This window comes from Salmo salar, chromosome 23, assembly GCF_965601325.2.
Source record: "Salmo salar chromosome 23, fSalSal1, whole genome shotgun sequence".
In the NCBI taxonomy this organism is placed as follows: Eukaryota; Metazoa; Chordata; class Actinopteri; order Salmoniformes; family Salmonidae; genus Salmo; species Salmo salar.
In genome coordinates this window covers 33,272,687-33,286,740 of record NC_138313.1, presented here as the reverse complement: position 1 = coordinate 33,286,740, position 14,054 = coordinate 33,272,687, and the positions used below count along the sequence as shown (strand labels likewise).

At 40.9% G+C, this 14,054-nt stretch overlaps 1 protein-coding gene across 1 annotated transcript; it reads right to left on the bottom strand.

The window, feature by feature from the left end:
• Positions 1-997: 997 nt before the first annotated feature.
• On the bottom strand, positions 998-12,723 carry oaz1a (ornithine decarboxylase antizyme 1a). The gene is given in 5 exon segments (NM_001142707.1): positions 998-1,291; positions 1,375-1,460; positions 3,055-3,230; positions 3,329-3,474; positions 12,564-12,723. Coding segments are annotated over 5 exon segments (657 nt in total). The 5' UTR covers positions 12,683-12,723; the 3' UTR covers positions 998-1,160.
• Between the last annotated feature and the right edge of the window lie 1,331 nt (positions 12,724-14,054).

The following is a 14,054-nucleotide window of genomic DNA, read 5'->3' as shown; positions in this document are numbered from 1 at the left end:
TACACCTTCCTAATATTCAGTTGCACCACCTTTTGACCTCAGAACAGCCTCAATTTGTCAGGGCATGGACTCTACAATGTGTCAAAAGCATTCCACAGGGATGCTGGCCCATGTTGACTCCAATGCTTCCCATAGTTGTCAAGTTGGCTGTCCTTTGGGTGGTGGACCATTCTTGACACACAGAAGACTGAACATGAAAAACACTGCAGCGTTGCAGTCCTTGACACAAATCCTTCTTTAACCCGTCCCCACCCCTTCATCTACACTGATTGAAGTGAATTTAACAATTGACATAAATAAGGGGTCAAAGCTTTCACCTGGTCAGTCTACGTCATGGAAAGTGTAGGCCGTCATTGTAAATAAGAATTTGTTCTTAACTGACTTGCCTACTTAAAGGTTAAATAAAAAAAAACTGAAAAGTGTTTAATGTTTTCTATACTCAGTGTATATGCACTTAACCTTTCATGGATCCAAGGAGCCCCATTAGCACACAGTAATGATTTTAAAATATCAACTTACAGTGCACTAGGTGAAATTCAACACTGACAGACTGTCTATCAATTTTAAAAGATGATGCTTTTACAACTGGTATAATCCTCTGGTCTACATATCCCAAAATTGTACTTCTTGTACAATTCTTTATATATTTCACTGCACTGTATCCAATCAACATAACTAGAAATCAAAATCCACTTGTTAAGGTGAGCACTTTTATTCGCGCACTTGTTACATGCAGATTTCAGTCAAGTGAATCAAAACTAAAACAAAAAAATTCATGCACACTTTTTTTTTTTAAACTAAACATGAAAATCAACTTGAAATAGCCAGAAAAAAACTAGTTACATGAGTATGCAGCATGGAAATTACCATATATATTACATCCTAGAGATTATCATTGTGGTGGATGGGGGAGGGGGAAAATCAGCACTACACATGGAAGTTACTACAGTGGTGAGGAAACATTTTCCAGATGTGTACATTCCTGGTTTAACATTACACACTAGTGCAAATGTCATTGTAATACAGCACATCAAAGGTAATAAACAAAAACAATTTCACAGGAAACCTCAACCTTACTGAGTTTTGATAATATGCATTTTCCCTAAGTGATAGAGTGGGATGGGGAAGGGTACATAAAAAGCAAACTTGTGTGTGATCAGTTATTCGTCGTCAGAGGAGTCTCGTTCGATGCTGTAAGCCATGAAGAAAGCATCAGGACGGGTAGGGACGAGGGGATGACCTGGTCTCACAATCTCAAAGCCCAGGAAGCTGAAGGTACGCAGCAGAGATGCTGGAGCGAGAGAAAGGTAGTGTGAGAAGACTAATAACAAAAAAGAAAGTATAAAAAGAAGGGTTGACTGGACACACACTTACCTCTGTCATCTCGGTTCTTATGGAAGCAGATGAAGACATGGTCAACTTGCAGCTTCTCTTCCGCAAACTCCAGCAGGAGAGCGAAACTGGAGAAGGGAAGCAAATCATGAGCTATTAAGGCAGTGCAATAGAAAGAGTCCCTCTAGCATGAAACAACCATTTAAAACTGGTTTAAAGACAACAAAAACAGTATTTAAAAAGACATCATCCAGCGATAAAAAAAAAAAAGGTTTCCTGTTGTAAAGCAATATTCCAAGTATAAATAAATACAGTAAAACACACTAAAGGGTAAAAAAAATACATTTTGAACAAAATAAGGTTTTAGACAACTGCAGAAAGAGTAGGACATTCAAGTTGGACTAATGGGGATTGGTGATGTCATTGGCCTCCATGCTTGCTTGAGGAACAATAGAGAAAAGAGTAAATGCCCACTATTTCATGAGGATACCTGGACCACTTATCGAGATGTGCCTTTTGTTAAAGGGTCACCCGTTTTGAACGTTATATTGTTTTTGTGCATCTCATAGATGTTCTATAGATTCCTGGGGTCATTTCATGTGTATCTGAGTTATTGGCGTTCAAGCTGGCAGAAATCCGTCCGGTATGATGTAGTACTGCGATAAAGTCGCTCTCATTACACTGAAAGTTAATAGGAAACGACTTTTAGATTGCGAAAACGTCTATCATACATGACAGATTTCAATACTGGCCGATGTCATAACTCGAGAGGATGCCTTCTCTCGAATGAGCCATTGATCATATTTTTTTGCGATATTCCTACCTTGAGAAAACTAATTTAACAGAGGGTCTAGCAAATGTTCCTATATGTCTGCCTCTTTAGTCAAGGGTGCATTGTATGGTGCGGTTACCAATCGCGTTCACGTTGTCACGCTGCATCACAAAGTTGCTAAGCTAATCGCCACACAATCCCTTCTCAAAGTGAGGGTATATGTCAAGAAACGTGCCTATTTCCTGCAAAATGTCTCGATTCCAAAGCTATACGACGTTACAGATAGTTATCTTACATCTCTGAAAAGATTTGTAATGTTGTACTTCTTGTTGACAAAATTTGTGCCAATGTTGTTGTTTTTTTAGATTGTGGCCAAGACTCCCATTCACTCCTTGAAGGAGAGCGCTCTTTGTCCCAGAATCGCCCAGAATGCACCACAAGGCCCATTGACGTAGCATGGGCAACGTTACCCCATCTCCTCAAAAGTATATGTACTTGTGAATGTTGGACTCCACTGAGGCACATCGATTTGCAGGTTGAACATGGTGGGATTGTTGACTCCTAAATTGATAGCTGTAAAATTGCCTAAACAAACGGCACTAACTAGCTACTTTACATGCTGATATTATCTTTGGGATTATTGTGTGTAGCTACATTTTCTAGCTAGCTACCTAGCCAGCCCATAAATAGAGCATTGCATTGTGGATTTTGTAGTCGACTTGAGCTGCAACAGATTCCCACAATAATTTACCACGTTGCTACCAACCTTATTATACCGCCAAAATGAAACCATTGTTCACAAAATATTGTTCTCACATATTAGTGTTAATTAACTAAAAGGAATGAGTTGTTTTGGGTGGATTTTCCTTTAAGTAAATCAGGTGATAAATGAGCTGAAAAGGACAATGTAGGAAACCAGAGGACACAAGAGGTTGCATTGGATCACTGACCTGTCTTTGCTGCCCTCAGGCAGAGCTCCAGGGGGGATCTCGATGTAGATGTTCCTCCCTTTCAGCGCCCCCCTCCAGACACAGTGCTTGCCCACTGAGCGACGGGGCTCAAAGAGCAGGAAACGCACTCTGCCGTTGATGGGTGGAGGCTCCTCAAGAACCAGCAACCGAGCATCCTGCAAGATTTCTTTTTTTAGAAATGAGCAGGTACGAAGAGAGGTTTGACACAGGTAGGTATCCTAATGCCAGAGGATGTGAAGGAGAGTGGACTCACAGAGTAGAATAGCTTAGCTGAAAGATTGCGATCCCGCTGGTCATTTCCTCGCCCACCTGGGATCTTCAGGGGTGGGCGAGGGGCATCAGGAACACCACAGAGGCCCCGGACAGGGGTTACTGCAACAGCGGGAACACCGCCTCTGACTGGAGGTGTTGGAGAACACAGAAGAAGAACAGAGCCATTATTACTAAAGGAGTCATACAACTTTTACATTGAGCAATGTATAGTATCTTCAAGGGGTATGAATATATTCTGACTTATTCCGCACTTTGTTGTGACAGCCTGAATTCAAAATGGATTCAATTAATTCTCACCCATCTACACAATACCCCATAATGACGAAGTGAAAACATGTTTTTATAAATGTTTCCAAATTTATTGACAATGAAATAAAGAAATATCGTATTCACACCCAAGTCTAGGGCTGGCGATATGGCCGAAATATAATATCACTGTGTTTAAAAGAAATTGGACAGTATGGCGTTATTTCAATAATGAAAGTTCTGCGTGAACCTAGGGTGGCAACACATTCTAAGTGATTTCAATGGGTCTTTCTCCATTTTGATTGAATTGAACCGTATAAAACCATATAGTTTTTTGCATTTATCCATTTCTTGTGCTCATTTGAAATCATTTCCACACTGCCACGTAGGGCTGCATGACTTGGGCAAACAATCTAGGCCTTATTCTTAACCAAATGTTGCAATTCCGATTTGAATCATGGAAATAGAATGATTATTTTAATTCTATAGTTAGAATATAATAGCGGGCACTTCGAATACAGAGTTTGACATGACAACGAATGAAAATACCAGGGAGGAGTTATTGTGACAGGGTAAGAACCAAAGTGTTGACTAGGTGAATCTATAATCTTTGGCTACATTGAATGTTCTGTTAGCTACATGAAGCAGCTAACATACTCATGCTTCGCATATTCCTCTTTGATTTAGAAGATACGGTTGCACATGCTGATTTAGGTCTACACCATCACTGGTATTATCAGGCTGTATAGCTAGTTACGTTTGCTCTGACTCAGTACATTTATTTGCTAGCTATTCAGCCGGCTAGCTATCGACTAGCATTAGCAGCTAACAACTTAGGCTCAACTCTAAGAAACTAGCCGTTTGCAGATGTAAGAAACACAAACTAATAGTGTAATTATATAATGCTAGTGGAGCGTTGGGTCAGTAACCAAAAGGTTGCTGGATCAAATCCCTGAGATGACAAGGTAAAAATATGTTGTTCTGCCCCCGTTAACTACCCACTGTTCCCGGGCACCAATGACGTGGATGTCAAATAAGGCAGCCCCCACACCTTTCTAAAGTCAGCAAAAAAAGAAAGGTCCCTTTTTCAGGACCCGGTCTTTCAAAGATAATTCATAAAAATCCTAATAACTTCACATATTTTCATTGTAAAGGGTTTAAACACTGTTTCCCATGCTTGTTCAATTAACCATAAACAATTAAATGAACATGCACCTGTGGAACAGTCGTTAAGACACTAACAGCTTGGACTGTAGGCAATTAAGGTCACAGTTATGAAAACGTAGGACACTAAAGACGCCTTTCTACTGACTCTAAAAAACACCAAAAGAAAGATGCCCAGGGTCCCTGCACATCTGTGTGAACGTGCCTTACCATACTGCAAGGAGGCATAAGGACTGCAGATGTGGCCAGGGCAATAAATTGCAATGTCCGTACTGTGAGATGCCTAAGACAGCGCTACAGGAAGACAGGACAGACTGATCGTCCTCACAGTGGCAGACCACGTGTAACATCTGCACAGGATCAGTACATCCCAACATCATACCTGTGGGACAGGTACAGGATGGCAACAACAACTGCCCAAGTTACACCAGGAACACACAATCCCTCCATCAGTGCTCAGACTGTCCGCAAAAGGCTGAAAGAGGCTGGACTGAGGGCTTGTAGGCCTGTTGTAAGGCAGGTCCTCACCAGACATCACCGGCAACACCATCATCTATTGGCGCTTCACTGACGAGCTGCGGTTTAGTCTCACCAGGTGTGATGGTCGGATTCGCGTTTATCGTCGAAGGAATGTGCGTTACACCGAGGCCTGTACTTTGGAGCAGGATCGATTTGGAGGTGGAGGGTCTGTCATGGTCTGGGGGCGGTGTGTCACAGCATCATCGGACTGAGCTTGTTGTCATTGCAGGAAATGTCAACACTGCGCGTTACAGAGAAGACATCCTCCTCCCTCATGTGGTACACTTCCTGCAGGCTCATCCTGACATGACCGTCCAGCATGACAATGCCACCAGCCATACTGCTCGTTATGTGAGTGATTTCCTGCAAGACAGGAACGTTAGTGTTCTGCCATGGCCAGCGAAGAGCCCGGATCTCAATCCCATTGAGCACGTCTGGGACCTGTTGGATCGGAGGGTGAGGGCTAGGGCCATTCCCCCCAGAAATGTCCAGGTTCTTGCATGTACCTTGGTGGAAGAGTGGGGTAACATCTCACATTAAGAACTGGCAATCCACGAGAATCTGGTGCAGTCCATGAGGAGGAGATGAACTGCAGTACTTAATGCAGCTGGTGGCCACACCATATACTGACTGTTACTTTTGAGCCCCCCCGCCCCCCACCCCTTTGTTCAGGGGCACATTCAATTTCAGTTAGTCGCATGTCTGTGGAACTTGTTCAGTGTAGGTCTCAGTTGTTGAATCTTATGTTCATACAAATATTTACATGTTAAGTTTGCTGAAAATAAACGCAGTTGACAGTGACAGGACGTTTCTTTTTTTGCAGAGTTTAGTTGGGTTAAATGCGTGAGACATTTCAGTTGAATGCATTCAGTTGTACAACTGACTAGGTATCCCCCTTTCCCTTGTGACTTTATATTAAGAAGCAAAGTGAAAACAGCATTGTTGTACATTCTTTATAAAATTCTTCAAGCTCTGTCAAGTAGGTTGTTGATCATTGTTAGACAACCATTGCCATAGATTTTCAATATGATTTAAGTCAAAGCTGTAACGAGGCCACTCAGGAACATTCAAATATCATCTTAGTAAGCAACTCCAGTGTATATTTGGCCTTGTATTTTAGGTTATTGTCCTGCTGAAAGATGAATGTCTCCCAGTGTGTTGGAAAGCAGACAACCTGGTTTTCCCTGTGCTCTATTCAGTTTATTTTTATCCCCCCCCCCAAAAAAAAATCCCTAGTCTTTGCCGAGGACAAGCATACCCATAACATGATGCAGCCAAATTCAGGACAAAGTTAAATTCTTTACCAAATTTGATGCAGTTTAGTGCCTTATTGCAAACCGGATCAATGTTATGGAATATTCTTTTTCTGTACAGGCCCCCCCAGCTGTCATTTAGCTTAGTATTGTGGAGTAAGTACAATGTTGTTGATCCTCAGTTCTATCACAGCCATTAAACTCAGTGTTCTAAAGTCACTATTGGGCTCATGGTGAAATCCCAGAACGGTTTCCTTTCTCTCCGGCAACTGAGTTAGGAAGGACACCAGTATCTTAGTAGTGACTGGGTGTAATTAATAACTTTACCATGCTCAAAGGGATATTTAATGTCTTTGGGGGAAGGGGGTTGCTAAGCTGACATATGGAATTGTTTTAAAAATGGTCATACAATGGATCATTTAGGTATTTGATTTTAGGGCCCCTTTCGGTATCAGAAATATATTTTTAAATTGATAAAATATTGATTTTGGCCTTTATTACTAAAGCCCATAGAAACGCATTGAATAACACATTCATAAAATGGCAATGAGGGTCAAACACGAAATCAACCGGTGTGTCAATCAACTCTGGGTGGTTAAGCACATTACTCCTGAACTTATTTAGGCTTAACATAAAAGGAGTTACTTACTTATACACTCAAGACATTACAGATTTTCATTTTACACTGAACAAAAACGCAACAATTTCAAAGATTTCACTAAGTTCATATAAAGGAAATCAGTCAATACAAGTAGATTCATTAGGCCCTAATCTATGGCTTTCACATGACTGGGAATACAGATATGCATCTGTTTGTCACAGACACCTTAAAAAAAAAGATAAGGGTGTGGATCAGAAAACCAGTCAGCGGCTTGTGTGACTACCATTTGAGTCATGCAGCGTGACATCTCCTTCAGAGTTGAACAGGCTGTTGATTGTGGAATGTTGTCCCACTCCTCAATGGCGGTGTGAAGTTGCTGAATATTGGCGGGTAATGGAACACGCTGTCGTACACGTCGATCCAAAGCATCCCAAACATGCTCAATGGGTGACACGTCTGGTGAGTATGCAGGCTATGGAATAACCGGGACATTTTCAGCTTCCAGGAATTGTTTACAGATCCTTGCGACATGCATTATGCAGAAACATGAGTTGATGGCGGATGAATGGCAAGACAATGGGGCTCAGGATCTCGTCATGGCATCTCTTCATTCAAATTACCATCAATAAATTGCAATTGTATTCATTGTCCGTGGTTATGCCAGCCCATACCAAAACACCATCGCCACCATGGGGCACTCTTTTCACAATTTGACATCAGCAAACCACTAGCCCACATGACACCATCTGCCCGGTACAGTTGAAACCAGGATCCACCGGTGAAAAGCACACTTCTCCAGTGTGCCAATGGCCATCGAAGGTGAGCATTTTCCCTCAAGTCGGTTTACGACGCAGAACTGCAGTGAAGTCAACAACCTGGTGAGGACGACGAGCACGCAGATGAGCTTCCCCGAGACCGTTTCTGACAGTCTGTATAGAAATTCTTCAGTTGTGCAAACCCACAGTTTCATCAGCTGTCCGTGTGTCTGGTCCAAGAAGATCCTGTAGGTGAAGAAGACGGATGTGGCGGTCCTGGGCTGGCCTGGTTGCACGTGGTCTGCGGTTGTGAGGACGATTGGACGTACTGCCAAATTATCTAAAATGACATTGAAGGCGGCTTATGGTAGAGAAATGAACATTCAATTATCTGGCAACAGCTCTGGTGGACATTCCTGCACTCAGCATGGTAATTGCACGCTCCCTCAAAACTTGACATCTGTGGCATTGTGTTGTGTGACAAAACTGCGGCCTTTTGTCTCCAGCACAAGGTGCACCTGTGTAATGATCATGATGTTTAACTTCTTTGGGGTAGGAGGCAGTATTTTCACGTCCGGTTGAAAAGCGTGCCCAGAGTAAACTACCTGCTACTCAGGCCCAGAAGCTAGGATATGCAGAGATATGGATAGAAAACACTCTGAAGTTTCTAAAACTGTTTGAATGATGTCTGTGAGTATAACAGAACTCATATGGCAGGCAAAAACATGAGAAAAATCCAACCAGGAAGTGGGAAATCTGAGGTTTGTAGTTTTTCAAGTGATTGCCAATCCAATATACAGTGTCTGTGGGGTCATATTGCACTTCCTAAGGCTTCCACTAGATGGCAACCGTCTTTAGAAGATTGTTTCATGCTTCTACTGTGAATGGGGAGAGAATTACAGCTGTTTGAACCAGGTGTCTGGCAGAATGCAATGAGCTAAGTCACGCGCGCAGCCGTGAGAGCGAGCTGAGTTCCTTTTCATTTCTAAAGACAAAGGAATTGTCCGGTTGGAATATTATTGAAGATTTATGATAAAAACATCCTAAAGATTGTAGAAACATGTCAAACGATGTATAGAATCAAACTGTAATGCAACTTTTTTGACTTTGTCTAAACTTAGTGCATGCGCCTTTTGCATTGGGAACAGAAAAGGAGGTATTTGGACATAAATATGGACTTTATCGAAAACAAAACTAACATTTATTGTGGAACTGGGATTCCTGGGAGTGCATTCCGATGAAGATCAAAGGTAAGTGAATATTTATAATGCTATTTCTGACTTTTGTTGACTCCACAACATGGTGGGTATCTGTATGGCTTGTTTTGGTGGCTGAGCGCTGTACTCTGATTATCGCATGGTGTGCTTTCACCGTAAATCTTGCTTGAAATCTGACACAGCGGTTGCATTAAGGAGCAGTGTATCTATAATCCTATGCAGAACACTTGTATCTTTCATCAAAGTTTATGAGTATTTCTGTAAATTGATGTGGCTCTCTGCAAAATCACCGAATGTTTTTTAGAGGCAAAACATTACTGAACATAACGCGCCAATGTAAACTGAGATTTTTGGATATAAATATGAACGTCATCGAACAAAACATACATGTATTGTGTAACATGAAGTCCTATGAGTGCCATCTGATGAAGATCATCAAATGTTAGTGATTAATTCTATCCCTATTTCTGCTTTCTGTGACTCCTCTCTTTGGCTGGAAAATGGCTGTATGTTTTTGTGTGACTAGGTGCTGACCTAACATAATCATATGGTATGCTTTCGCCGTAAAGCCTTTTTGAAATCAGACACTGTGGCTGGATTAACAAGAAGTTTATCTTTAAATGGTGTATAATACTTGTATGTTTGAGGAATTTTAATTATGAGATTTCTGTTTTGAATTTGGCGTACTGCAATTTCACTGGCTGTTGTCGAGTGGGATGCTAGCGTCCCACATACCCCAGAGAGGTTTTAATCAGCTTCTTGATATGCCACAACAGTCAGGTGGATAGAAGATTATCTTTGCAAAAGAGAAATTCTCACTAACAGGGATGTAAACAAATTTGTGCACAAATTGAGAGAAATAAGCTTTCTGTGCTTATGGAACATTTCTGGGATATTTTATTTCAGCTCATGAAACATGGGACCAACACTTCACATGTTGCATTTATATTTTTCTTCAGTATACATTTCTAAAAAGATAATTCCACTTTGACATTATGGGGTAGTGTGTGTAGGCCAGTGACAACATTATTTAATCAATTCAAAATTCAGTCGAACACAACATTTGGAAAAAGTCAAGGGGTGTGAATACTTTCAGAAGGCACTGTACCACATCACTTCTGACTATTAATACATGCATTGTTTTAGAAACATTTCAAAGCATGCTCATCCGTATGTGGTTTTCGGGGGTAAATATAGCAAAAACAATTACAGCTGGTAAAAACAAATCTACCTCCCACAGTGGCTAGTGGACCAAAATGTTAGTTTCAGTCCCTGGTGATGATTCAATAAACAAAATGACTGCCTTCACTCAGCTTGGTTGTCAGAGATGGCTGCCATGGTGACTGATTCCCTGTTGATATATCACTGATTAAGCAGAGTGAACTGTCACAGTGGGAGTAGCCTATGGGGGAAGAGACGAGTGCCGCTGTCGGCATCATTTCGGGAAACAACATTAATGGAAAAATACTGAGAACAATTTCAGCTACCCGGGCTAAATGAGGGTGGCAAAAAAAGGTGGAGTTCTTAACCTAATTCAAGTCTGCACTAGTGACAAAAAAGGCCAACCTCTTACATCACTAAGACATGTGCCAGATTACCGACTGCACTGATCAGCCATTTTGCCTAAGCCACAACAGTGTGATCTTGTCCATAATAAGCTTTTCTGTTGGGGTTGCGCTAGCAGAGCTGAGAGTAGGTCTATTCTCCGAGCCGGAACAAAACCCATAACCCATTAGCGGTGGTGTTACTGTTCACAGACTCTCATACGCAAACGCCACTCCAGTGTTATATGTGGAGCAGACATGTGAAAGCAAAGTAAGAACCATTGTCAACCTTGGAGCTCAAAATCAGAGTAACAGTGATATTCCAAAGGCTTTGGAAACAACCTGACCAGATAATTGCAAATAATATCCAACTAGCATCCTTATGTAAAATCCCTGGCCGTTCACATTCCACCTGTAAATTGTTCTCACAGATTCAACTGCACTTCTATTCTACGCCATTCACAATATTCCTCAAAATCCCCAGACACAAACCATTCATGAAGCACCTTAACTTGACAGCTGGCTTAGTCAGGTGGGAGATGAGTCCCCACCACTTGCATAACAGCGTTTACCAGTTGAATGAATCTGATGTGGAAAAATACTGCCTGGCAGAAAAATATATGAGATATTTGGACAAAGGGGAATGATTTTGGGGCAGTTATGGACACCTTGCAACCTGTACTCAAAGCACTTAAATGGTGATGCTGGGGACTAAGTTTCAAGAGCCCTCTTCCTCTAGTAACAGACAGCTGCTCAATGCCCCACCCATACAACAAACCATAACAGCATTTCACACACATTGGGTACAGACTTGACCAAAACGTGCAAATAGTGCTGTGTCCATACTGATAGAATATTATAACCATACTACACCAGTCAACAGTAGCTGTACTTAGTGAGAACTCAGACTGTCGAGGCTAATCATGACGATTTGCAACTATTGAGAATAATCAATGGAAAATACTCCATGGTGAGCCTACTTGTATTAGGGCAAGGGTTTTATTGGTCTATACTAATTTTAATTCACACAGATGAGAAGGGATGTCAATTCTGATAGTGTACGACGGGTACACTGCTGTTCCTTAGCTAAATAACCTACTTTTAGACTGCACATCGTGTACTTTAGTTTTTAGACAAGTACTGACTGGGAACTGCGCCAATAGGCAAGTTAACTAGTTGTCACTCATGTTACCTAGCTCGAAAGTATATTGTCGACCTAGTCAAGTCGTCAAGGGTTTTTATTGGCCAAACATATGTGAGTGCACATATATATTGATACCTGCAGGTGAGAAGCTACAAGTGTTGAAGCTACATATTTGCCGCAATGGCTAGTAATAGCTAACTAACGTTAGCTAACTGGCTGTGTGACTATTGCTTAAAACGCACTGTCACTACGTTTCTAGCTCCTAACGTCGACAGACGTCTTCCAGAACATTCGACGAAATAAGGTGTCACTCCAATTATCCCAACATTATTGTGAAAACATGTTGCCGTGGCTAACGTTTGTTGGTTTATTAATGCATCGCAAAGGAAGCAATTAGCGTTAAACAGTGCATTGACAAAGCCAAAGGTAGCTAGTTAAAGAACGAGTTGGCTAGTTAGCATTAGCTGGTAACCTAACTAGCTACCTAACGTTAACACGTTAGCGTACTGCTAAATGACAATTTGTTCGAAATAAACCCCAACCAACTTTAATAACAAATTATACAGACTTCGATTACAGCTAAATATAGCCAACTTTGAGATAAAGGCAGTTCAGCACAATATTGTTCCACTGACTTACATAATATCAACTGTAAAAACAGTAAACAAGTTATGCTATCTAAGTAAACGTTACAGTTAGCTAGGCCTCTGTGGCTACTGACTCAATGAGTAATCATAGTTCTTCTGACAATTACAACACGATCTCAACTTACCTTTCACTCTCGGGGTTATTACCGGGCAGTTCGTTAACTGGCATTGTGGATGTGGTTTTCTCTTTTTCTCTGACAAAACAGTGGCTATTTAATATCGTCTGAAGGTTGGATTTAACCATAAGGCCAACAGCGTCCAAGACTGCAGATGCCTTTTGCTTCTCTCCTCACCAAATAATTTTTATCGTTGGCTCAGGCTGCCAGAGCATAAGGGGAGGGCTACTCGAGTCAGCAGTCACAAAGGAAAAGGAGTGTCCTAAAACCATGACGTTTGATGAATTGAAATTTGGAATTAAACCATAGACTTGGGAATTACAATTATTTAATAGGATCTCTATTGTCGTGACTTTACTTTCTTTCATTAATCTGGTGATTTATTTATCTAATCAACTAACTAGGTTTAATTATTACCCGATTAAATGAATCATGTAACAATTAACTCATTAGGATTTGGGGGAACACAAGAGCGGTTCTTTAAGGATCGTACCGTTTAAAAAAGATGTTATCCTAAAATGACACCCAAATCTAACTGCCTGAATCTCAGGACCTAAAGCAAGGATATGCATATACTTGATACCATTTGAAAGGAAACACTTTGAAGTTTGTAGAAATGTGAAATTAATGTAGGAGAAAATAATACATTAGACCCGTTAAAAAGATAATACAAACAAAAAAACATTTGAACTGCAAGATGCAAGAGAAAAGCCATACTTTCAGATAGGTGTAATTTAGATTTTGGCCAACAGATGGCAGCAGTGTGTGCAAAGTTTCAGACTGATCCAGGGAATAATTACATTACTGCACAATATTTTGTATCAAGTCTGCCAGGAGTTTGCCCAAATGTGCCGAATTGGTCAATTTATACATTTAAGTACATAACTATTGAGAACATACAAAAATGCTATGGTAATAAAAAATGTAAGTTTACAGAAATGTCATACATAATGGATCATTAGTGTATAAGCTAACTTTCACAAATCTCGATGGCCCGAGCGGGGTGGGTGTGGAGCCAGAGACAGCAGTGGGGTCAAACTGTAGATCCCAGTTCCTACATTTGAACATAAACATTGATTGTATCAAATAAAACTATGCTACATTTTCTCTGAGACCCTCAGAATGACAAATCAGAGCAAGATTACTGAATGTAAGTACATCATTTACCTTCAGAGATGAATGTATCAAACCTGTTGCCGTGATTGGTTTTTGTTGTTGTTGTGCACTCTCCTCAAACAATAGCATGGTATTTGACTGTAATAGCTACTGTTAATTGGACACTGCACTTAGATTAACAATCATTTAAGCTTTCTGGCCATATAAGACACGTTTATGTCCCGGAAAGTTGGCTGTTGTATACAACGTCATTCTAGTCACATTAGCGCACGTTAGCAACAACCGTCCCGGTTTAGGGACACCCACCCCGTAGAGGTTAAAGAGTTACCATCTCCTGAATTAAAAACTCTAAAAAATATCTTTATCTATCACATCCATAAACAG